General features: G+C 37.5%; 1 protein-coding gene across 1 annotated transcript; it reads right to left on the bottom strand.

Moving 5' to 3' along the window:
* Window positions 1–928: 928 nt before the first annotated feature.
* On the bottom strand, window positions 929–24,999 carry LOC128997331 (tetratricopeptide repeat protein 37-like). Its single transcript, XM_054422963.1, has 21 exons — window positions 24,755–24,999; window positions 22,967–23,199; window positions 21,074–21,269; window positions 19,684–20,029; window positions 18,983–19,194; window positions 16,094–16,369; window positions 15,498–15,677; window positions 14,799–14,950; window positions 13,915–14,050; window positions 11,928–12,112; window positions 11,229–11,396; window positions 10,823–10,907; window positions 10,416–10,554; window positions 9,684–9,871; window positions 8,563–8,779; window positions 7,986–8,116; window positions 6,842–6,968; window positions 6,092–6,245; window positions 3,107–3,281; window positions 1,770–1,970; window positions 929–1,259 (listed from the first exon to the last, which is right to left on the bottom strand). Exons 1-21 carry the CDS (start codon window positions 24,842–24,844, stop codon window positions 999–1,001), a joined length of 3,852 nt encoding a protein of 1,283 aa, XP_054278938.1. The 5' UTR covers window positions 24,845–24,999; the 3' UTR covers window positions 929–998.
* Window positions 25,000–25,688: the final 689 nt, after the last annotated feature.

Genomic DNA, 25,688 nt, shown 5'->3' with positions numbered 1-25,688 from the left:
TATGTAATGTTGACGTTTTGGTAATTAGCAGCATTAATGGCATTTTTACATAATTGATTGATAGTCCAGAGTAAAAATACCCCCACCGCAGCAAACCTGCCGAATGGAAATTGCCATTTGCCTAAATTGATTTTCAATTATTTAAATAACATTAAGTTTAACGAGTACCTAGGTTTGCTGCTACAAGGAAACTAATTAATAAGCATATTTTTTTTACTAAAATATTAATAGCTTAGTGTAAGATAGATAAATTTGCCAAGTTTGATCAAAAATATGCATAGGCTAAACAAACATTTTACAATATTCTCTATAAGAATAACAAGGGAATTTTAAATTTTTCCGTTACGAATAATTGTACAAAAACACTTTGATATACTAAATTATTTGTTTTTTATCTCTTAAAAAAGTCCATAGAAAAATTGGGAAATTTTGTGTTTTGGGAGTAAAAAATGAGAAAAACCAATTTTTACCCCATAAAACCCCATTCCCATGGTCCGATCATGGCAAACTCATTCAAGTTTATTCCGCCTACTTACACCTTTAAACCAAATTTCATCAAAATCGGACAAAAATTACTCAAGTTATTTTTGCCTCTTGGGACATCAAAATGAAAAAGTAAATCGGTCCCGGACCTAGGTCTTATCGTGACACCTACGTTAATAGCTACTTCTCTTTAGGGAAATTCGCTAAAAGCACACTAACTTTAACAAAATAATAAACAAATATCTGAATCTAGAAACAATCTCGCTTGGAATCAAAAATTCAATAAAAATGTATTGTAATAATTTAAAACACACTGAATAGAATATATTCAAGTTGGATAAAATTGATTTGAATTTTAATAAAAAAGATAAAAATTTAACTTGATCACATAGCACAAGACATTGAAAACTGATAAATAATAAAAATACTTTAAACAATCCTCAGGAACAAGTTACATTAAATTAAGATTAATAAAAAAAGTTTAAAAAATCTTATACCAAAAACATATTTGGATTTTAACTTGAAGCAGAAATTGCGAGTTTCCGTTCAAAGTTGCTCATCCACTTAGCGAGTGGACGTTCAAGCTCGGTGTTTTGTCTTGCGTGTGAGATGATTGGTCGTAGCGGAGTGTCGAGTCGTGCAGCGCAGCACGACGCAGCCAAGACAGCCCAGGCCTCGCCAATGTGAGGGTATAAGTGGACGGCTCGCTTACTTGCGACAAGAGCTCTAGGAACGTCCCCTCCTTGCAGATAGCTCAAACTGACCAACGCCATCACCTACAAAAGGTATTAAATTTTGTAGTCAAATGAACCTCTTCATCTTCTCTTATCTGTTCTATTATGTCCTACCTTCACATCCTGGGGCACTAGACTATAGTCCGGAACTGTTTTGTCAGCCTTAAACAGGCCCTTTAAAAAAAACACCATGGTATCACAATTTCCTTTACAAACTCCCATCAACTCAATTTTCAAAGGAATTCTCTCCTTCCAAATGTCCTAACCAACTCAGTCTAGCTTTTCTACTCTACCCTTTAAACCCTAACTATCCCTCTTCTGATCTCGTCACCCTTAACTCTTACTACTTCCAGAATTATCAATATCAATTCTCTAAAACAGCAATGCACAATTGTGTCCGTATTTTAAGCTGAATAGGAAAGCAAGTTGAGTGTAAAATGGAGTCTGATAATCTGTGTAGCGATGTAACTGACTAAGATCAGCTGTTTCATTAGTCATCATGTATTAAAAGCCCAATGATCAGACACAGCTGGGTCCACAGTTGTATCTTACCTTGGACACGTCCATGTAGGAGTGACCGAGTGTGATGGCGGTTTGAGCGCACCGTGCGGCGCCACTCAACCTGCGCGGAGGGTCAGCACTAACACTGTGCTTCTGAAGTATCAGAAGAGTCAGATGCAGCCACAACGCAGGTTGCTGAGGCTGCTGGTGGAGTGCCTTACTCATACTGCTCACCGAGCCAGCAACGTCGCCCTGCGAACCAAGAGTTGAGTTTGAACATTTTCCGTTGCTCATAGGGACAAAAAAATATCCAAAACAAAAATATTGGACGACAGTTTCATAACAATATGTCTGGGTAACTGGTTTTAGTGCTTGCCTTCAAATCTCAAGGTCGCTTGTTCAATTCCAGGCAAGATTGGTACCAGACCCAGATGCCAGATGAGAATTATCAAGGAGAACCAAATCAAAACTCTACAGTAGACTCCCTCTTATCCGGACACCTTTTAACCGGACATCGGTTTAACTGGACTACACTCGGCAGAAATGACATCTCTTTAACCAGACAATTTTCATCAGCACATTGCTTTAACCAGACTACATCGGCAGGAAGTGGGCAGTACTGAAACGACTGTTCTCGTGGAAAGATTTGAAACCAGTGATCACGTGTCTAAATACAATGCTCTCCTAAAATTTAAGTTGAATATCACAGTAAACAGTCCGTTTTAACAAGTTTTTGGGGACGTTGGTTTAACCGGAAAACCCGTTATCCGGACTGGCCTTGGTCCCAAGGAGTCCGGATAAAAGGGAGTCTACTGTATGTTATCTAACAAAAAGTTGACGATAGATAGTGGACAGTTTCTCTTACAAAAAACAAAAAAGTATAGAAACATTTTTAAAAATCATCAAAAAGTAATGAACACGACTATTTATATCCAATAATGTATTGTTTAGCCCCTTTCTCGCAACTGGATTTATTGCTTTTACAGTCGACTCATCTTGTAATACAGTGTTCATAATTTTCTTCTGTTAATGGAACAAGAACAGAATATTTAAAGAGAGTTCACACTAACAAAATTGTCAATTGTCACATTAAATCCAGTAAAATCTACAAACAAGGCAGCCAATAATCTGCAGTCAAGATTCTTTTCGCTAACCAGCAAATAATTTGTGCATAAGTTGCATAGAACATTAACCAAGCAAGCCACTATGAAGGCAAACAATAGTACTCAGTAGTTTCAATAATTTGATATCTCAAACTCTGCACCTTATCAGTCTGTACTACACAATTTTTTGGATTGCACTGTAGTAGAAAAACAAAATTCCTACTTTTTTGTCACTATTCTGATTCTCAATCATTTACACAAACACAAGCTTCTCAAACATATTACCTGGATAAACTTGATGTAAGCTTGAAATAGAGCAACATGTGAGATATAATGCTCTTCGTTCTGGTATTTGAGCATTTCCTTCAACATCAACTTGCTTAATTCCATGTCTCCTTTGAGCATTCCCAGGGAACAAGCGGCAAACAATCCGTAAACAGATTGTGGCTTCAATTGATTACTGGAAAAGATAGGGCATACATTAGTTGAATTTGTCTATGTACCCAAGGTAATAAAAATAGTTTTTGTATATTTTATTAAATATAAAAGATTAATTTTAATGAGAAAACTACAGGGTGTCTAGTTTATTTCCATTATAAAATTCAAGACTAATTCCAGACTTTTCAAGACTGATTCCAGATTTTTCAAGACTAGTTTTTTCAACAATTAGTGCGTGTTGATACCAAAATGTATCGATTCTCGATTCTTGATACTGATACCAATTTTTATAGCTTAACCAAATTTTCTGAATAATACTACACCAACCCCTGTCTTTGTCATAAAGTAGTATTATGATAATGTGGTGTTTTCAAGTAAAGAAATAATGCAGCAATAAAAAATTCAAACTAGCAAATTTGTTTTTTTTTCATGAAATCTTCTATGTACCGTACGTTTAGACATCATCATTGACTGCAGCGGTTACAGCAACGTGATCGTCGTCGTCAGCGATCACGGAAACGTCATCGTCGTCTCCCGCGGTCACAGAAACGTCATCGTCATCTCCCGCTGTCACGGAAACGTCATCGTCATCTCCCGCGGTCACGGAAACGTCATCGTCGTCGTCCGCGATCGCGACAAACTCATGAACATTTCCCGCGGCCGAGCATATATCATAGTCGTCTCCCACGGTCACGGAATCGTCATCGTCGTCTCCCGCGATCGCGACAAAATCATGAACATTTCCCGCGGCCGAGCAGATATCATCGTCGTCTACCGCGGTCACGGAATCGTCATCGTCGTCTCCCGCGGTCACGGAAACGTCATCGTTATCTCCCGCGGTCACGGAAACGTCATTGTCATCTCCCGCGGTCACGGAAACGTCATTGTCATCTCCCGCGGTCACGTAAACGTCATCGTCGTCGTCCGCGATCGCGACAAACTCATGAACATTTCCCGCGGCCGAGCAGATATCATCGTCGTCTCCAGCGGTCACGGAAACGTCATCGTCGTCTCCCGCGGTCACAGAAACGTCATCGTTATCTCCCGCGGTCACGGAAACGTCATTGTCATCTCCCGCGGTCACGGAAACGTCATCGTCGTCGTCCGCGATCGCGACAAACTCATGAACATTTCCCGCGGCCGAGCAGATATCATCGTCGTCTCCCGCGGTCACGGAAACATCATCGTACTCCCGCGGTCACGGAAACGTCATCGTCGTCGTCCACGATCGCGGCAAAATCATGAACATTTCCCGCGGCCGTGTAGACATCATCGTCGTCTCCCGCGGTCACGGAAACGTCATCGTTATCTCCCGCGGTCACGGAAACGTCATCGTCGTCGTCCGCGATCGTGACAAAATCATGAACATTTCCCGCGGCTGTTTAGACATCACCGTCATCTCCAGCGGTCACGGAAATGTTATCGTCATCGTCCGCGATCACGGCAAAATCATGAACATTTCCCGCGGCCGAGCAGATATCATCGTCGTCTCCCGCGGTCACGGAAACGTCATCGTTGTCGTCCGCGATCGCGGCAAAATCATGAACATTTCCCGAGGCCGTGTAGACATTATCGTCGTCTCCCGCGGTCACGGAAACGTCATCTTCGTCGTCCGCGATCGTGACAAAATCATGAACATTTCCCGCGGCCGAGCAGAAATCATCGTCGTCTCCAGCGGTCACGGAAACGTCATCGTCGTCTCCCGCGGTCACGGAAACGTCATCGTCATCTCCCGTGGTCACGGAAACGTCATCATCATCTCCCGCGGTCACGGAAACGTCATCGTCGTCGTCAACTATTGCGGCAAAATCGTGAACATTTCCCGAGGCCGTGTAGACATCATCATTGGCTTTTTGCAGTCACGTAAACGCAAGACAACGATCGCGGCAAAATCACGAAAATTCCCGACTTTGAAATCAAATTTAAGACTAAATCCCGATTTTCAAGACCATTTTGAAATTCAAGACTAATTCCCGACTTTCCCGATTTTCCCGACTACTAGACACCCTGAAACTAATAAATTACAACCCCATTGTTTTGTTAAATATTAAAATAATAGATACCTAATCCACTTGCTGGAGCTCAAACCAATAATTTTTTCTAGTGGTAGTTTTTTATTAGAGTACAACTAAATAATCATTTTGTGATTGCTAACCCTGTGAACTCTATATACCAGTGATTCAATAATTTCATTATACAGTAAACCTTCAATAGTTCGACACGGGCTGAGGCTACCCGTCTAAACATAAGCGATCAATATTTTGTTTTGACACGTCCGCTGGTCAATGGCCAGGACCAGTTCTTTCCAGATATCAGAGCGAAAAACAATCAAAGATCACAAAATATTTTGTCAAGTGAAATTTAATGGTATTGTGATGTAAGTTGTCTTGAACATTAATTTGTCATTTATTGTTGACTTGAGACTAATGAACAGTGAAATTGTTAAGGTTTTTAGTTTTTAGTGTTTAATAAATTTGGGTGATTTCTATATAAAACTTGTATTTTTACTTTCCTGTATATTAAACTCCATTTACTCCCTATAGTTCGACATTTCAATAGTTAGACACCCCTTAAGTCCACAAAGTGTTGAACTATCGAGGTTCTACTGTACCTATTTTGATAAAGTTTTCCCCTCAATTTATGGTCAACAAATCTAGGTTATCAGATCTAAAAGTATACTGCACATTACCCCCAGATTTCTTTTAACTTCATCCACCTCACAGTGCCTGTTTTTATTACACCACAATTCTCCGATCATAGTTACAATATGTCTTTTTACTGCAACTAGCCTAGGAGTAATAAAGGAATTAGGGAGCATCAAAGCTTGCTTACCCTTGAAGCAGCAAAGCTTTAGCCTTGTCAGGCCCGGCCAGTTTGTAGACGACAGCCGCCAGCGCGACATGTAAATGTGCCTTGGTCTCGTCGTCCGCAGCCCACCAGTTCAGTGCAGCTTCGTACGCCTCATAAGCCTCCTGGTATTGCTTGCCTGGACAAACACACAGCTGGATATATTTACGTTGTTTAAGGGATTATTGCAGACATTGTATTGGTAAAAAAAGTTCAACGTTTTGGATTCAAAAATCTGATTTCGCTCTCAGGTGGAAAAGTATATAAAATAACAAGATTACAACACAAAGAACAGTATAGTAATTAGTAATCAGAACAAGAAAAAGTCCTTAATTAGATAAAATTTCTTTCAGTTTGGATTGCAAAATTAACATTTTATTATTTCCTTATTTTATTGTTAACCTAACCAGGCAATTTCAATCATGTTTAATTGTTTAGGTTTTGAGATATGGAATTTTATTTTTTTAATCCCCTTCCCCAGTGTAATTATTATTGATTTTTAATAAACATTGCTGCAAAATTCCTGAAAATCAACCCACACCACATACAAAATTACTAATACCTAGAGGTTCGGTTTTATTTTTAAGATTCAAAATTTCTGGTTTCAACCATCACTAGTAGGTTCAGTTTTTAACCAAATTGCTACTTTTTCTCAGGATGAATCGGCAACATTCAGATTACTAAGGGAGTACCGCAGCCACTCGGCTACCCAGCAACTGAGGGCTTGACACCTACCTTTGTAAAGAGCTAGGGAAAGGCCGCACTGAGAATGAATGTCGAACTTGCCAATTCCTCGGTAAACCTGCACTGCATCTTCCGTCTTGCCAGCCTTGAGTAGTACTCGGGCAAAGTTAGCCATCACCTAAAGAACAAACAGGGACCAGATAGGGTGATTGATACAAATTATTAATTAATGAGGGAAGAAAAAAGCCATACTATTTTGACACAAAAAAATCTGGACATGCCCCACTACTTTGTCTCAAAGGTGCAAGCGTCTGCGTAGGCAGTCATACCAAGCCTTGCAAAAAGTGGACCAGATTCATGTTTATAAAAGCATTCCAAAATATTTCAATAAAAGTAAGAAGTATTAACGACACCTTGAAAACAAAATTAAAAGATTTCCTTCACAAGAGGCCTTACTATTCTGATAAAGAATTATTCAATTATTAGGGCAACAAGAAAAATGAAGACCCATCAAAGACTTCCAAGTATCACGTAAGTAAGGGTATAAATTCCCGGGAGAGGATAGGATACCATGAGGCCAAAGGAAATACTGTATACCAGAATCCTGTTCACCTGAATGTCCAGCTATTCCAAACAACTTTTTGGGTAAAAACTTCACTAGAGGTATTAGAATTTCAAATAAATTTTGTGATCTGAGATACTAACAAGGGTATCCAACTGACATATTAATGGGGAAACCCAAGGACTTTACAAGAATTTAGATGAGAGTCTGTACAATGTAATTGAATTGTGGAACCGGCGATAATTGCTAATAGCCTGTGGACGACAGTCTTTTAGTGAACAGTGTTCCATTGTTTACTTTAAGTTTGTAGTGTAGTTAGATAAATGTGATCATGAGAGATGCTCATAGGGTCGCTGTGATGACGAAAAAAGATCACCATGTTGCAATGATTGTGGGGAAAATACAAGACCATTAACCGTCATAAAAGTAAAATGTTTGATTATTCACCCAATTTTTCTGAAGTAACCCAAACAGGGTGTACCCTATGATTAACTGAGATAAGTGGTGCTACAACATGTGAAAATTCGACCCAATCCACCCCACAAAAAATATTGAAAAAACAAGCTTAACTTTACAAAACATGTCTAGGAAGTCTGAATTTACACTAACAAAATCAAACTATGTATACATTACCTTATCCTTGTGGTCAGCCGAGACATGTTTCACAGCTCTACTGAGTGCTTGGACAGCAGGACCATACAAGCCTTGCCTCTCCAACAGACAGCCTAGCATGTTTAGTCCGCAGGCATCGTTCTCTACTTCATCTGCAATCATTATTGCAATCTTAGATATAAGCCTCACCTCAATATTGTGAACTGAGAGTTAGGGTCGGGTTTTAAAGACACCGTACAGTTATCAGTACCTCCTGCAATTTTGAAATTTGAAACTAAATATCAAATCTCTAATTGAAATACTTTAAGATTATATTTTACCCATTTATTATGAACTAATTTAAAAATAATTTTCACAGAAATCCGAATAAAGGCAGCTGGCTTAACTTAGGAAAGTCAAAGTAGGCCATAGCACACAGAATACACGCAATATTTCTTCCCCTGGGGGACTTTGTCTACACTTGACAAGGGACAAAATATTGTGTTTTCTGTGTGTCCTATAGCCTACATGTACTTGTTCTAAAGCAAGCTAGCTGCTAACCACTTAAGTTCACAATCTTGGCCTGGAGTATACCATTTGTCAGATATAAACTACTTACCTGTAGCCCACGTGAGAACGTCAACAGCAAGAGGCACGGCGTGCATCTTCTCAATGAAGTACATAGAGTTACGATCCTTCTTGTACTCCCTGTTCTGCAGAATACGACACACATGTTCTGCGTAGCCCACACAAGACTCTGCGTTGAATCCGAGCTGCGTAGTGTGGCGAAACAGCTCGTTCGTCTCTTGGTGCTTCACATCTTCTGCTATCAGCGCCTTTAAACAACAATGCAAATAAATGTCTGTCATGATCACCGAGACTGCTTGGAAAATACCTAAGCATAAAGACCAAGGTGAGTAGATGGCTCAGTTGGTAACATGACGGATCAGGTGTTAATAACTACAGTGGCTGATTAACTTGTATTTTATATTGTAGAATTGTATGTGGAAGATTTTGACGTGGAACACTCCTTACAAGTTGGAGACTATAAATTCAAAAGGACTGCAGAGTTTTAAGTACTTAGTAGTGACCATAGACCAAGGAAATAAAGAAGAAGTAGAGATAAACGCCAGATAATTACTGGGGAATAAATGCTATTGGGACCTTAAACCACTGCTAAAAAATAGACTTTTATTTGTCAATACAAGGAGGAACCAAATCAAAACTCTATATAAAACTATAATACAGCCAATAGCACTGTACGGATCTGAAACCTGGGCATTGGCAAAGAATAACAAAAAGAAAATACTGTAATTGTTTTTGAAAATAAAATACTAAGAACAATCTACGGTCCCATCAACAAAAATTGGGTGTGGAGGATCAGAACAAACAGAGAATCAAAGAACGGTCTATACAGACTCAGACATAATAGCACAAATAAAAAGTAGGAGACTGAGATGGGCTTGTCAAGTGAAGAGAAGAGAAGAGGGTTCTGCAGTCAATGGTTCTACGCTAAGAATGGTGTCTGAAAATCTCCCTCTAGGAAGATATCCACTAGGACGACCTCGGCTAAGATGGCAGGACCAGGTGTGAAGAGACATAGGGAAAGTAAGAGCATAGACAGAATGAAAGACAGAGAGAGGTGGCGACTTGTTGTTGGTGAGGCCAAAAAGCTATTGAGGTTTGAGTGGTCACATAGGTAAGGTAATGTACAATTGTATTTATGTCTAGCTTTGTTACCTGTCCCAGCCAGCTAGGGCAGTACTCAGGGTCGGTCCGCTGGCCAGCTCCAAACGCCATGTTGGCCAGCTGAGCCCGGCCCAGCGTGAGATACAAGGCGCCCAGGTTGGCCCACGGAACTGCCACGGACTCATCGGCCATCGTAGCTTTGATGAATGCATGCTGAGCCAAGCGGTAGTTCTTCACCTCTACAAAACGCAATCATATAAAGTGAAGTAGTCAGTGGGCAACAATGTATTCTATCTATAAAATATTAAAATAGGGCCTGATTATCTGACTTAAAACGCGCCCCATAAAGTCAAATAGCATAGACAGTAATAAAATACCCCCGCTGCATCAAACCTGCTAACTAAGCAAACTTCAATTTGTCTGATAACAAAACTATTCTCATTAACAAGACATATTTATTCCCAATTTAAATAGCATTATATTTTAATGAGTACTTCTCCATAAGAAATTACATGGGAATTTTGAATGTAGTGTAGTTTTTTTGAAATTTTCTTTGTAACCTTTGGTTGTACAACATTTTTTCAATGCTATACAAGACGAATGAAAATTATGCATTTACATGTTATAAGGGTAAAAATTTGATAAAAAACAATTTTTGAAAAACTTTAAAACAACATAACAGCCTCTTCCTAAGACCCGATCTTACCTGTTCGGCAAACCACTGTTCACATATACATACAAAAAAATAACTCGACCACATAAAAAAAAACAATCACAATTTACCTGGCAACGCTGCAATGACTCCAAGAAGGTTCCAGTGTTCCCAACCACGCGGATTGCACTTTACCGCTTCTCTCACTGCTGCTGACGCTTTCTGACACAAAGTCTTCCTGTCGTCTGTTCCGACCGGAGTTAACATAGCCTGAGGAAAAAAAACATATTTTCATTCAGTACAAAATAATATAAGTGAACTTGTGGAATTATAAAACAAACTACAAAGAGAGTGATATTAGCAGTTTAAATACATGTGATCTCTTTTAAACCCTAGATATCGTGTAAAAAGGTTAAAACACATCCTTTCAAATACTGTATAGAATAACCTGGCAATCAAAAATTTGAAGATCCAACATCGGTCTAAGGGTATTATTTCTACACTAGTGTCAATGTCAAAGAATGATTTCAATATATACCTGATAACGATAGTTAAGAGCAAGACAATGCCAAACTCTGGCTGTGTTAGCGTTTTTGATCAGCTTTAGACTGCGACAAAAGAATCTGAAATAAAAGAAAAACCTTCAATCGTTAGACTAACACAAACTATCATAAACAATCAAATCAATTTACATACAGTAAGGGTTTTCTCTGTCACATCCCTTTCCAGCTTAGTTCGGGATCTACAACATACTGTGGTGAGGAATATTGTGGTTGCTTCATGTATTTTTGTCACTGACTACTACCACCTGTTTATTTATGACTTCCCCCAGTATTGAACTGGCAGACTTGTCATTACGAGAACAACATCTCTGCTCAGCTATCCAGCTTGATTTTTCTATATTTGTTCAGTTAAAACTTGGTAACTCAGGTATATCTACTCACCGAGCCCCCAACTCCAACAGTTGCAACCCATGGAGAGTCTTGACTTTAGGAGAGAGAACTTCCGGCAGCGAGAGAGAGTTCCAAGTCCCAGGCAAGATGGCTGTCGTAGTCATACACTCGGCTGCCAGCTGCCATAGACAAGCTATGTCTGGTCTCTCTTGGATGGCACTGGAAATAACACCGTCGTTTAGTGTAATTAATTATAGTGTTTGTTACATATATTTCGAATCAATACTTTGATTTGAATGTAAATAATTTATCGTTGTCATATTATACATAAATCCTAGGGTTTTTACATCAAATAGAGCAACGTTTTTATCTTCTGAGTCGATTCATTCTACAAATTCCCTCCGTGTAAGGCCAATGTGCCAATAAACAGACTCTACTTCACTCTACTAGACTCTACTATCCATGGAAATTTCTCATCCAAACTTGGACGGCAGGGCGAGGACGGTATCATGCAGTTGGCATCAATAGTTCATATCACATAGAAGGTGTAAGAGGCAGCTCCCTCTTACATAGGCTATCTTATTAGTATTAGTTCAAGTCATAGTACCAACCAAATTTATTTTCCAACTATCAAAAATCATTTTTGTAGAATTAATTTAATTTGCATTACTTATCAATCACACAATTTGACTTTTTTTAAACAAATTATATCTGAAATGCCGTTACATGTCCCAACACTATTCCTATTACCTTCCCATGGCGCCCAGCCCTTCTTGCAGCCTATCTCTAGCCAATCCTAGCAGTCTCTGACGCAAGAAGTCCTTGGCTAAACACAAACACGTGTCACAGAGACCCTTCAACGCCAAGATAGAGGTGGGTCTCTCCCTCACCAACTCTCGGAACTCTAGTAGACTTTCATGCGGTAGATCTGTTATCTGAAAATAGTTAAGACAAAATAAATACTCTCATGTATATTAGTTTGTTGGTTAAGTCAATTAATTTTGAACACAATTCAACAATCACTACAAACACAGTCCATTTGTTTATTTAAAAAGCCTTCTTCAAAGCCATACAAAACCACCAATAACTACTATTGACCTCATTTTGGTTATAATTTTAAATTTTTTCAACCATTTTACTTCCAGAACTTTTCTCTTCTGGTTGCACGTATGAAGAACAAATTTTCCATCAATATTTTCCATGTAACTCCAGGTGCCAGGTTGTTGGGAAAAGACATCACATCAAAAGTTGAAACATTGTATAGTACATTTTCCTTCCATTTACCGCGTATAGATAATACATTTACAATACCATTAACATAAATTCAAGTTGTTAAAGAAGAAAATCCATTGCTGAAAAAAATTGTTACTGTGCTAATTGACTTGCCAGGCTATTGAGTGGTACTTCGGTCATCAGGTTCTCTGGTGGTGAAACGTTCTTTAGTATTTTTTTCGCTAATAGTACTAGGGCCAAATTGCAGACAACATACTATGTAACTACAGTAGAACCTCGATTAACGGGGGGCGGATTAACCGGGCGGCGGATCAACCGTGGTCAATATAGACCTCTTTAATTCGTTACATAACCTCAAAAATACCAAGAAAATGTTATAAATTGTGTTTCTTTAGTCTAATATGTTGAAATGCTCAATATAACTATTTCCAACCATTTTATATACAGTTTTATTGCTTTTGAAGCAACAGTTCATTCATGACAAAAATAAATTGAAGCAAAACAAAGAAATAGCCGTCAATAGCTTCAAGGTCAAGATACCCACTTGCACTGACAATTATCTAAAAGTCTACTCCTTTCCTTAAACGTCTGCTGTGTGTTTGCTATGTCACAACAGTTTGTGGTTGGGTGTTTGGTAACCATGGCAACTTTTGTAGCCTTTGGTTACCATGACAAGTTGTTGAATGTGTGTTATGAAAAGAAACCCATGAAAGAATAGAATAACAAAGAGAAAGAGTAAGCGATGTTTTTATGTCATTGTTATTTTAATCTAATTTTACGACTGTTATTATTATCGTTAAGTACTATGGTTTTATACTCGTTTATGAGTTATATAATGTTTTTATCGACATAACGTTATTCTCCTGTCTTAAAACAGCATGTAGCAGTAATTAATAGTAAGTACTAGAACTTCTATTAATCTGTTCTTTACATGATTTATTGGGTTACTGTACAGTGTTAAATATTTTTTTGTTGGAGTAAAATTTTGAGTAAGCTGTGATTTTAGACGTTCCGGTTTTTTTTACAAGGTCATTAACTTGACATATCATGATTGCGCAAAAGCCTACTAATTGTATTTTCATGATGTAATAAAATGCAAATTATGACATTAATATATAGTTTTCAGCATTTTAAGGGTGTTTTATGTCATGTTGGATTAACGTGGTTTCAGTTATCCGTGGTCTCCCTCCCCCCCATTACACTGGATAATCGAGGTTCTACTGTAATCAAGCTTAAGGGTGTAGTAGTTCGCCATTAGCCTCGTCTAAAAAGTCATAAAAACACTGGTTTAAGGTTCTGTGAAACTGACGTAAAATTCTTTCAGCGTTTGCCAAGAAATCTGGACTGGTCAACCGGGTTTTCAGGTGCTGACTTTGCAGGACTTGAACGTACGGAGAAACATAAATTGTTTCACAAGAAATATTTCACAAACCATAAATGCTTCATCATGAAATAACACAACTTTAGAACCATCATCTCTTTAAGATAGTTTGTTTACACTTACTTGTTTGATGGTGGCAATTTTCAAAGCAGGATAGAACGCCCCTGGTCGTAAGTCCAGGACCCTTTGGTAGGACTTGAGGGCTGATCCGTTGGCACCTCTAGCTAGGTATGCGTCTGCCAGCGCCTCCCACAGATGACTGTAAGTGAGCATGTAGATTAAAAGGCATTAACAGGCATGTTTGTTTGTGTAAAACAATAGTTATTAGCTATAACAAGTGTGGAGGTAAGGACATTGGAATCGTACAAGAACTGCCCCGTATATCAATTAATTGTTACTGCTTCATTGCTGACAACTGTTGGTTAGTACCAATTTTGTGATGGAGAAACAGTTTGAGCTACAGATATAAGTTTTTAAGTACCGTAGCCTAAGAGTTTTTTGTCAAAAATAGTTATTACACTTTTTAGCATAGGCTACTAAACATTTTTTTGTAAATTTTTAACTAAGATCAAGTTGTTTTTGAGAGAGTATTTTGATTTTATTCTTCAGCGTAACACTAAGTACAGTAGAACCTCAATCAACCGTCACCTTTTCAACTGTCATTCTCTGTTATCTAACACCTTGCTACAGTACTTGATGAGTTGTAATTGACGCCGCGTACAGCACAGCAGAAAAGTGTATGTACCATTGTGATTAAACATGACTGTCCAGGGTTTAATTTCTTCCAAACCATTTAAAATCAACTTATTATACAGGTTAATAACGGGATTTCTGTTTCCGTCTATTCACTTAACCTTTACGCTCCCGGTCCTGCGGGTGACGGTTAATAGAGGTTTAACTGTAACTTGTGAGTAAACCTCAAGTTGGCCGTTTTCGACCTAACCCAAAGTAAAAAAGTGTGGCACATGCAGACCACAATTACCCTGTGAAACAACAGTGTAACTCACCTGTCGTCAGGGTCTGACTTGAGAGCAGTCCTCAGACAGCTAATGGCAGCGGTTGTGTCTCCAAGGTCTGAATGTTGCAGTCCTAGTCTAGGCCAAGCCCAGCGACCGTCTCCTGTCTGACACACACTCTGTAGCAGCTCTAGGTTGCTCTTCTGTAACCAACACACTCTACTGAACACAGAAATAATACAATTTTTTATGAATAATATTACTTTACTATTTTCATTTCATGGCCAACATTGGACCACTCAAGTTGTTATTTTAATGGGCACTATTTGTAATCTTGTATTCTGTTATTGCCCCCAGTATGTTTTCTTCCAGTCTGACCATAGTTTTATTTCTTTGAATGGGTGAGTCGGTGGCTCAGTCGGTAGTATCACAGACTTCAGGCCCAAGTCAGCGATGTCGTGGGTTCGGATCCTGGTCACTGCCAAAAACATTTTATCAGTCCAGTTCACCTTTGTACTGTACCGGCTCACCCCTTGCTTTGCTGGATACGTTCCACGCAGGGCAGTTAGTCTATGTGGACGGGCAAATGCAAGGATAAAAGAGGCCGCCAACCTCTAAAAAAAAAAAATCACTCTTACTGTCCTTAGATTATTTAATTTTGTTTGTTGTGTCGTCTGTTTGTCTTTTTAGCTTCACTAAATAATAAAGTATAAAGTTTGTGTAAGGATAATCCAAAGTGGTGTAACTCACCGCATCCCCAAGTGCCCTGTAGGCATCACTGAGGGCTCGTTGAGTCGCTACATGAGCAGGGTTGAGCACAAGCGCACGTTGATAGCATCGCCTCGCCTTGTCCATCATCGTAGTGTCTTGAGCATATATATGGCCCAGCTGCAGATATGCGGTGTACCAATGGGGTGCGAGCTTGGCACACTGAAACATCCAACAGCTGTTATTGGTAATACCAGGTAGTAATGGATTTTTCGAATATTGGAACAAAGTTACTTTTAATTTAGTTTATTCATGTTTATGTCTTCAAGGTGCGTAACCTGTTATTATTTAATTTAGTCCTTGATTTGTCAACAACTGATTTTTTTCAAGCTGACTTGATTTTTTTCTTTATTTGTCAATATCTATAGGCCTATGTTAATAATAATTTTGTGAACGGAGTATAATATGGTATTTTATTTTAAGCATTTAGTGTGCCAAAAATCATCAGTAAGAATAGTGTAAAACATTTTTTGAGGTGGTGATTAAAATGTCCCCCCTTTTCATTGAGGTTCCACTTTTCTTTTTAAATTCAAACAATTCATGGCTTAAACAAATATCAGTCTTGGTTTTCAATTCACCTTGAGAAACGCGGTGCAAGCCAGTTGCAAGTCTCCCTTGTTCTGGTGTAGACAGCCCAGGCGGTACCAAGCCTCGGGACAGTCTGGAGTGTTGTCTAACAGTAAGGGTAGCAGATCACCCCCCTCCACCTGGGTCTCCAGCTGGTACAGTGCTGCCAACCCAGGTGTGTGTGACAGGTGTGTCACAGCAGACGACAGATCAGACCACTGCTTCAGTCTCAGATGAGCCTCACACAGTGCTTCAGCTGCTAGAGGTGATTGGTGGTTCTTCAGCACCTTGAGACAAGTGAAACTTTTCATAATTTTGTGTACAGTTAGATAAAGATCATACATGCTCGTTAAAAATAGCTGGGAGTGGCTTAATGTTTTGTGAAGTATTCTTTTGCAGAATTCACTGTTTGGTAGGATTAGCAAATGACAGCAAATCTTTAAGCACGAGTTTGTCAAACTACATAGATGTACAAAAGGTTATGACTCTACTTTCTATTTTTAAACATTAATACATTCTTTTTTTGTCTATTGCCTCTATTACTTTGTCAGTTTAATGTTCAGAGTGGCCACTGTCCACAGAACAACTGAAAAAAATAGACCATATTGTTAATTACAAGGCAAAAATGTGGTTCGGATTCCACTATAAACTGTAGGTGCCTTAGTTACCATTGGCTGTATGGGCTATTAATCAAGGAATATGTCAGCCTTAGTGATGTATAGTTTTAATACAATCTTTCATTGGCATGGCCAATTACTACAACAAATTCATACCAAGACTGGCCGAAAAGCTATATCCATTGAATAAGTTACTACAGAAAGGACAGCGATTTGAATGGTCACAAGAATGTGAAAACAGCTTTATCCATGTTAAAAAGCACATAGCCAATGACAACACTCTAGCACACTACAATCCAAAACTTCCTCTAATACTCTCAACTGACGCATCTCCTTATGGATTGGGAGCAGTAATTTCCCATAAGTTTCCTGATGGGTCGGAACAACCCATAGCTTTTGCTTCCCGATCTTTATCAAAAAGTGAAAAACAGTACAGTCAAATAGACAAAGAAGCTACAGCAATTTACTGGGGGGTAAAGAAATTCTTTGCTTATTGCTATGGACGAAAGTTTGTTCTTCAGACGGACCACAAACCTCTTGTTTCCATATTCCATCCATCAAAATGCTTACCGGCAATGTCAGCTACTCGTTTATTGAACTACTCACTTTTCCTTGCTGGGTTTGATTATACAATTGAGTATAGAAGAACTTCAGACCACTGTAACGCAGATTTCTTGTCTCGTTTTCCAGTTGAACAAACTCAAGATGATGAAGACTTGTATTCCAAGTTCCAAATGAATCAAATAGCAATTCTTCCTCTCACACAATGTACACTTGCAGAGCATACAAAGAAAGACCCTGTACTAGCTACAATAGTTACAGCACTAGAAAATGGAGAAAATCTGGAAAAGGTTGGTTTCCGAAATAATGATTTAAGTTTACATAAAGGTTGCATCTTTAGAGGTAGTCGAGTTGTAATACCTAACACATTGCAGAAAGAAGTTCTCAAGGAACTACACATTGGGCATTTAGGCATGTCGAAAATGAAGGCCATGGCGCGAAGTTATGTATATTGGAAAAACTTGGATAATGATATTGAAAACTTGGTTAATAACTGTGACAAATGCAAACAGAAAAGAAATGAACCATCTAAATTAAACCATCACCCTTGGGAAGAACCTACAGCTCCCTGGCATCGCTTACATTTGGATTTTTGTGGACCCGTAAATGGAAATTATTTCTTCATAATTATTGACGCCCATACAAAATGGTTGGAGGTTATACATACAAAAAACACTTCTTCAGACTGGTGCATTCGAAATTTAAGTCACTTATTTTCAACTTTTGGACTGCCAGTTATGATAGTAACAGACAACGGCTCCCAATTTACGAGTGCACTTTTTCAAAGGTTTCTAAGCAATAATGGAATTTGCCATAGGACTTGTGCACCTTTTCACCCATCAAGCAATGGCCAAGCTGAACGATTTGTCCAAACTGTTAAGAAATCATTGGCTGCCATGAGTGAAGACAAGGGAGACTTGCAGCATAAAATAGATCTTCTCGTAACTCAGTTACGCAAAGCTCCAAACTCTACAGGACTCTCCGCTTATGTGTTAATGTTTGGCAGAGACATAAGAACGAAACTTAACGTGATGGCAGATAAAGTTGAATGGAATAAAAAGACTATGTCGGAACACAAGCTGAAAAGAAATTTTCAGGTGGGACAGAGAGTACTGGTAAGAAATTATTCCTCAAAAGTAAAGTGGAAGGAAGGGAAAATAATTTTAAGAACAGGAAATGTTATGTTTAAAGTCAAGACAGACACTGGACTCACTTGGACTCGTCACTCAGACCAAATACTTCCCTTACACTAAGGGGGGAGACTTAGTCACTAACAAGACTACAAGATCGCGATTCTCATCCTACACTCATTTCCATTCATACTTGGCTTAAAATACCTACATTCCTATGGTCTGGTCGCCTTTTTAAAGTAAAGTTTTTAAAGTATTAAAGATGTATACTTTTATCCACAGTCAAATGGGCTATACTCCTTAGTGGTTCCAAGGATATGTTTGGTAATGTTTCACACCAAGAAACAATCTCCGTATAGTCTTGACACTCTTGTAGTCTTGTAATATTTGGCCTGTAAGAGTATTTTGTTGTTTATGTTAAGACTTGGTTTGAAAACTGCAAATAGACTTTGTCAATGATATGTAAATGTATCCTTATGGCAAATAAAGATTGATTGATTGATTGATTGATTGACTCTGTGAGCAAACAAAGATCATAACGACAACAACAATGACCAACACAACAAAAACAGCATCGACCAAAAACGATTACCTGTGATGCAAGAGTGACAGCTCTAGGCCAGTCTTTCTCTCTCTCGGACGTAGACAGGACCTTGGCCAGGACCCCCAGAGCCGCAGGGTGTTCAGGCCGTAGTTCTACGGACATTTTCACATATTGCATTGCTTTGTCTCTACACAACAGCTGTGTGTAGGCCTCTGCAAGTAGGACTACTGCGTGGTACGCGCTTGGGTTAGCAGACACATCTGAGAAAAAGGTACTAAATCATTTCACACGTTAGGAACATTGATCAGCTGTGTAAAATGAAGTAAATTATTAAATTATTTTCCTTTGTTTACGAATGACTAAATTAATATTTTTAATTTAATGAAATGAAAAAAAACTAACGACCAAACAGTGAGGAATTATCAACAATTATAATTGTGATCCATACACCAATGACAAATGGCATGTGGGTCTCAAAACGATCTCGCTTGGAATCGAACCCAGCAACCTTCAGATTTGAAGGTGAGCACAACAACCACTCGGCTACCCAGACTTTACTTTTAACACTTTGTTCAAATTAAGAGTAAAACCTAATAAGGGTATCTGTGATTTCTAATAGGCCCTACATCTAACAAACAGACTTGTCAACACTTTATTACTACTCATCATGATTTATGCAGCAATCAGTAAAAAACATTTAGGTTTAACATTTGGTTTTAGACAAATATAAATGGTGAAATATTTCTTACATTGTTGAAGACAATCCCTCGCTTCTAGAAAAGCATTCTGGGCCATATGGTAGGTTCCTTGAGCCATAAGCGCATAGACATTGTCCTTCTCAAGTTCTACGAGCTTGGTAACATACTGAAGCAATGTTTTGCACCACTCAACAACATCGCTTCGGTTTTCAACAAATTGTTCTGAGCAAACTCTACAAATCAATTCTATGACTCTCGCATCGTCACAAGTATTGGATATATTCTCAGCGAATGCTAAAAGCTCTTGGTATTTGTTTTGGTTGTACAACAGTTTAATATACAATTGACGTTGATTGCTGTCTAATTCTGATGGTGACTGGGTGAAGAATTCTTCGTACTGAAAAATCATTTGATTGAGTTAAACTTGAGGTAAATCCGAATGAAAACTTAGCTATCATGGTAGATCCGTTCTGGCTAACATGGGGTGTCACACACTTCCCAAGAAAGAGAGGTTGGTACAGAGGGGTCCTTCCCTGAAAGATTCAGTATTTTTAAAGCCGTTTGGTGACTTTACAAAGCCATTTTTAGTCTAAAACTGTATCAAAAAACCTCAGTTACGTTTCAGAACAAAATGTATGTTTACATTTATTTTTCCAGTGTCCATTACCCCAACCCCTAACATTAATCTCCCCCGCTTTAGCTTCCCCCCCCCCTTGGAACCGCCACTAGCATTGCATATGGCAAAAACTACCTGCACCATAGTTAACAAGTTCGCTATCACAATAGTACAAAATTTGTCATTCATATGGACCAGCGACGCACATATGCAACCGCTGGTTTCCAGCCATAGACTGGCGACACATATATGCGACGGCTACGGTATGTATGCTAAATTATCCCATGTAGCTTTTATATTTGTTCAATTATAAACTGTTCTTAAAAAATCTGTTTTTTTTACTTACTTTCACCAAAAACATAAACAAAACTGAACTGCCGCATATATGCGACGCTTGGGCTATTTCAAGAAAAATATAATAACTTTCACTAGGCTATTGTCTTTGCTATAGACTGGGTGTCTCAAATATCCGACATTACAAAAGGTTATCAAAAATATTTAAAAAATGGAATATATTATTAACAAACAAGATTGCAGAGTATTACAAAGTAAATGATCACTGTTTCAAATTTTCGCCCGTGGTCTGCGTGTACTGCTGACCAAGTGACAGCCAGTATATGTGTAAGATTAAATTGTATACCTCCGTCCTTGGCAATGATCGTGTTAAAACCCTGTTTTAAATCTTCAGTTACTTTTATGTGACAACTATTAGTAAAACACTCTCCTTAGGACTAAAATCATAATTTGATTGCTATAATGCTTTGGAGCTAGATCAAGTCAAGGTTAGGCCTAGTTAAAACCCAAATTTATCTGAGTTTAACTTACCAAACTGCTATATTTTTCCGGTATGTCATAAACATATGACAAATATTGTAAAATAACTTTACGAATAGCTTCAGACTTGTTGTTATCTTCAATCTTTTTGTACTCCGCTACCATTTCTACCATGAAATCATCACTAGAAAATTTGTTAACAATACCTTGCAGTTTGTTAACGATGTCAAACCATTTGGCAGAATCGCTGAAATAAATTTACAAATTAGTACAAAACTAGTATAGACAATTTGTTTTGAGGACTAAATGCAAAACAAATATGTAAACTCTGTGGATTTTTTGAATCTATTTTAATATAGGTGGTAACGTGATCACAAAGGCTGTGATGGACTACGTTCTGACTGAACTGTAACAACAACTAAATAACCCATATTTATTTTTCTAACTACAAACAAAACAATCCAGAATTTTTAAAAACTAAAATTTTGTTCAGGTTGGAAAACATAATTCAGAAACACATAGGCAGCACAATCCATGAACCCATTGGGGGAAGGAATTAATGTGCTTCCTGCAGTGCCCTCGGTCAGCGATTAATTTTACCGAATTTGTAGACCTTCACTCTCAATTGATATAGAAAGACAACCTTAGGTAATAATTAAATCATTATTTTGCCATTTTGTTCAGAATAAAATTGTCTACCAAATAATTTTAATTGGATAATTAAAGTGTAAAATAAAAAAAAAAAATAAAAATAAAAATTAGGCTATAAAAAATTTAAATTATAAAAAATAAAAATTAAAAAAAGTTATTTAAATTGAAATTTATTCCAAATATTCCAAGATTAATCCAGACACCAAATGACACTATCCATATATAAATCCCAAAGTACCCATGAACTTTTGAGAAAACTAAGTCACACCCCCATACACCTTATACTTAAAATGTTGGTCATGACGAGAAACCTTACGCAATCCATTATTTCATAAATTGCACTTTAAGATCGTAATTCCTTTCTAAAGGGAACTTTCCATATACCTAATGTTAAAAATACCTCAGCTGTACTTATTATTTGTTTGTTATTCTTTCAATTAGTTACCTTTTAAATCAGATGTGATTATTTGTTTGTATTACTGTATTCTGTTTTGTTTATTTCAGCTTAACTTAACCATTCCATAGTTTTATTAATAGGCTACTTATGAAGTCAAACGGAGTGAAGCCCGTTGGTAACAGCTAGTTATCATAAAGTTCAATTGATTCCCTATGTAGGAAAAACAAACAGTTGTTTGCTTTTATAAGCAATAACGTTATTGTTTGTTTTACCTTACCACAGCTGATTTTGGGGGGTATCTGTGTTCTATCATAGACAAAAAGAATTAAATATAGACTGTCAGCCATGCAGTGGTTACCATGGTTACTATAAGTTCTGGCGCTAGGAGCGCCGTGAAGTTATGTAGCGCGTAGGCCGTAACTACATGGCGCTCCCAGCGGTAATCGCCAGAAGCTATGGTAACCGCAGCACAGCTGACGGTCTATATTTAATTCTTTTTGTCTATGGTTCTGTAGAAACACAACCTTTGTTGTTCACAAAAATAAATTATTAAAAATATGCAAAACAATAAGCAGGATACTTATAAACATCGTAAAAGTAAAAAAATTTAAACAATAAAAAAAACCAGCTGGGCTCTTAAGTCGTATTTTGGGCCTGCAATGGCCAGACCGCTCGTAAGTCAGTACCAATGGGTTAAGGCTATTTAAAGGAAAGATTAGCTTACTCAAATTATTTAAATTTATTGCTAAAAACATCTTCTTTAAAAAAAATAAAACAGTCTTAAACAGCCTATTCCTAAAAAAAAACCTATTCTATAGCACAACTTTACATGAAATAAAACAACTAGGCCTATGTTCCCGCGCCTATTTAAGTTAACAACTGTTTACAAGTTTTACCTCTCCAATTGTAGCAATTGCTTGTATACGGGCGCTAAATATTCTGCATTTTTATTGCTGTCGTCTTTCTCGTAAAAGTTTGCCAATCCTTGCCAAGCCAAAGGCTGCTCTGGGGAGAGTTCAACGGCTTTACGGTAGGCATTAGGCGCCTGGTCCTTCTGCTCCGATTCTTGAAGTGCCGCACCAAATAGAACCAAGCCCAGATAATTATTTCTATCTTCCTTCAGCACTGCCTAAAACATAGATTAAGATCAGTAAGCTATAGTACAAAAAAACTTAATCCGATCCAAGGTAAATTATAATGGGATTATTTGTTAGGTACCGGTAATTAAAATGTTCAGTAAATAAATTGAGATATATTTTCAATCAAATACATGTTATGTACAGTAGTAGTCAACCTTTAGATTTATGATTCAGAAGTACAGTAGGCTATAATAGCAGTTTATTGAAAGGCTTTAAATCAAATCAATTAACTTTAGGTGACACATCTTGGTACTTTTGTGTGACTTTTGGGTGCTGAGATATATTTAATCAGTGTAAAAACACGTTATAACCAAAAAGTTATGTTTATTTACAAATTATCATAGGTAAGGTAATGTAGGAGCAAATTTCAAGGAATGGTTTGGAAAGGTTTCAGAAGATATTGGTCAAGATCTATAACATTTATTATACTTGTAGCCAGCTGCAGAGTGCTTACAATATAAAAGTATATGTAGTAAGTAAATACAACTTAATTTGAAATGCATATAATTTTAGAATAATATAGTGGCCCTAAGTACCGGTAATTACAAACTAAGAATTATAACATACGGCGAGCTTGAGATAGACCTAGCCTCCTGCATTTAACATTTAGTACTGAGCAATCCTCACTTAACTAACATTCAACTAAGTTACTACAAATAATTGATGGAGATATGAATGTTCGGAGGTTATAGTTTGCACAATGTGATGCCGGCTTTGACAGTTCATCATTCACGTTTAAGGCCTAGTGATCAAATTTAGTGACATTTTTGACGTGGATCGCGGTGGCAACGAATTTGGATAGGCTATGCTGTCTATATTTGGAAGGGGACGTCTCAAAGTCTACTAAAGACAACAGTAAACTCATCAAGATAAAAACACTGATCAACATAAGCACAACTTTATTCGCTATCTTGATGGAAACTGATGAACATGCGCTGTCAGTCTCGTTGAGCAAATGTTAAACTTACGACCTTTTAAAAACTACGTATATCTACAAGCTAAATTTCTATGTTTTGGCTGAACACTTTCTGGCATACTAATCTGTCAACTGGCTAAGGAATTTTGAAAATGGTTGGCTCCAACCTAATCCTATAACGTGATTTATACTTGGCGGAAGCATCTATTTACCCTCACATATTTTCGGCTACAACAAGACTAAGTTTAGTCGTGTTTAAGTTATGTCTATGTAACGTTGGGAACTGGCTAGAATTAGGCTAGTGGTAGGCCTTGATGAAGCAAAGGGCACGACATTGGTCTCAGATTTAACTAGCTTGCGACTGGAGCTCATTAGAGGCCTTAATTTGTGGACAGCTCATGTGTTGTTTTGAAGCATTATTAGAATGTAAGGCCCAAGTTACCAGTAATAAAATAAATTAGGCTACCTACTTGATCTAAAATTGCCCTTTGCTGAAACACATAAGATGTTTAACGAAATGAGCAGTTAAATTATTTAAGTGATTGTCTATCTTCCCAAGTCTCATACTGTTTGGGATAACAAGTTGAATTAAGTAGGCCCAACTTATAACCTTAAATTTAGTAGCCTACCTTGCATAGTTTTAAAGCTGTTTCTATCTCATTGCTTCTAATAGCTTCCTTAGCTTGTTTCAAAGAACTTTTTATGGCTTTAGAGTCCATTTCAAAAGAGAATTATTGTTATTAATTCAATGAAGTTAGCTCAGAGAACCCTAACCTCATTAACCTCAAAGCTTTATTGTTGGCAAATCTCGCAAAGTAAATAACAATGAATTAGGCCTATATGATTCAAATTAATTATAACTAATCACACACAATTATAACTATTTTAATCGTAACTTATTTGTTAAAAATATTTATCAAAAACATGATGTTTCAACTATACCCTAACAATTTACGGTATTATTTTGTTCAGAAGAAAGCGAAGCGGAAGAAAGTAAAAGCAGACACACACTCAATAATAGAAGACACAGCTGATTCTCTTCATAGCCAGCTGTTCTAGTGTTACGTGTTTGTTTACACAATTAATTGACGACAAACAGTTTGTATTAGATTTGGCGGAATAACTTCAAACCGTTTTTCCTTTTTTTCACTGATACAATCCTATTTTATTATTTATGTTTAGAATTAAATCAAATTTTAATGTCTATCGAACAAATTCTGAGAGTGTTCCATTGTTTAAAACCAAACTTGTCTTGTAGCACAGTAAATCTACAAAATGTCATCTTGATCCCTTATTAATGAGAACATTTCAAAATCTAATAACTCTTTCATAGGGCTCAAAATCCAATGAAATCAATAATTGTCTGAAGTTTTAATTTTTTTATCAGATTGAAATAAATTTATAAATAATGTTTTTACAAAAATCGAAAACAGAGTTTCTTTCTTATTTAAATCATTCCACATTTAAGTTAACAAAATTTTTCAATTACTTTATGTTTGTAAAACTTATAGTTATCGTAAAAAGATTTTTACTACGTAGCAATACGTGTGGATTAAAATCATT

Source organism: Macrosteles quadrilineatus, unplaced genomic scaffold (assembly GCF_028750875.1).
Source record: "Macrosteles quadrilineatus isolate MER2022 unplaced genomic scaffold, UCM_ALF_1.0 Scaffold_6__1_contigs__length_79288215, whole genome shotgun sequence".
Taxonomy (NCBI): Eukaryota; Metazoa; Arthropoda; class Insecta; order Hemiptera; family Cicadellidae; genus Macrosteles; species Macrosteles quadrilineatus.
The sequence above is the reverse complement of the archived record's forward strand: the minus strand, read 5'-3'. Positions and strand labels throughout refer to the sequence as shown.

Bases quoted from the DNA above. Each gene is read 5' to 3' on its own strand.
- LOC128997331 (XM_054422963.1), bottom strand. From the start codon at position 24,844: ATGGACTCTAAAGCCATAAAAAGTTCTTTGAAACAAGCTAAGGAAGCT. The intron at 23,200-24,754 runs GTAGGCTACTAA...TCTATGTTTTAG, and splicing joins CAGCTTTAAAACTATGCAAG to GCAGTGCTGAAGGAAGATAG. The intron at 19,195-19,683 runs GTAAGAAATATT...CCTTTTTCTCAG, and splicing joins GAGGGATTGTCTTCAACAAT to ATGTGTCTGCTAACCCAAGC.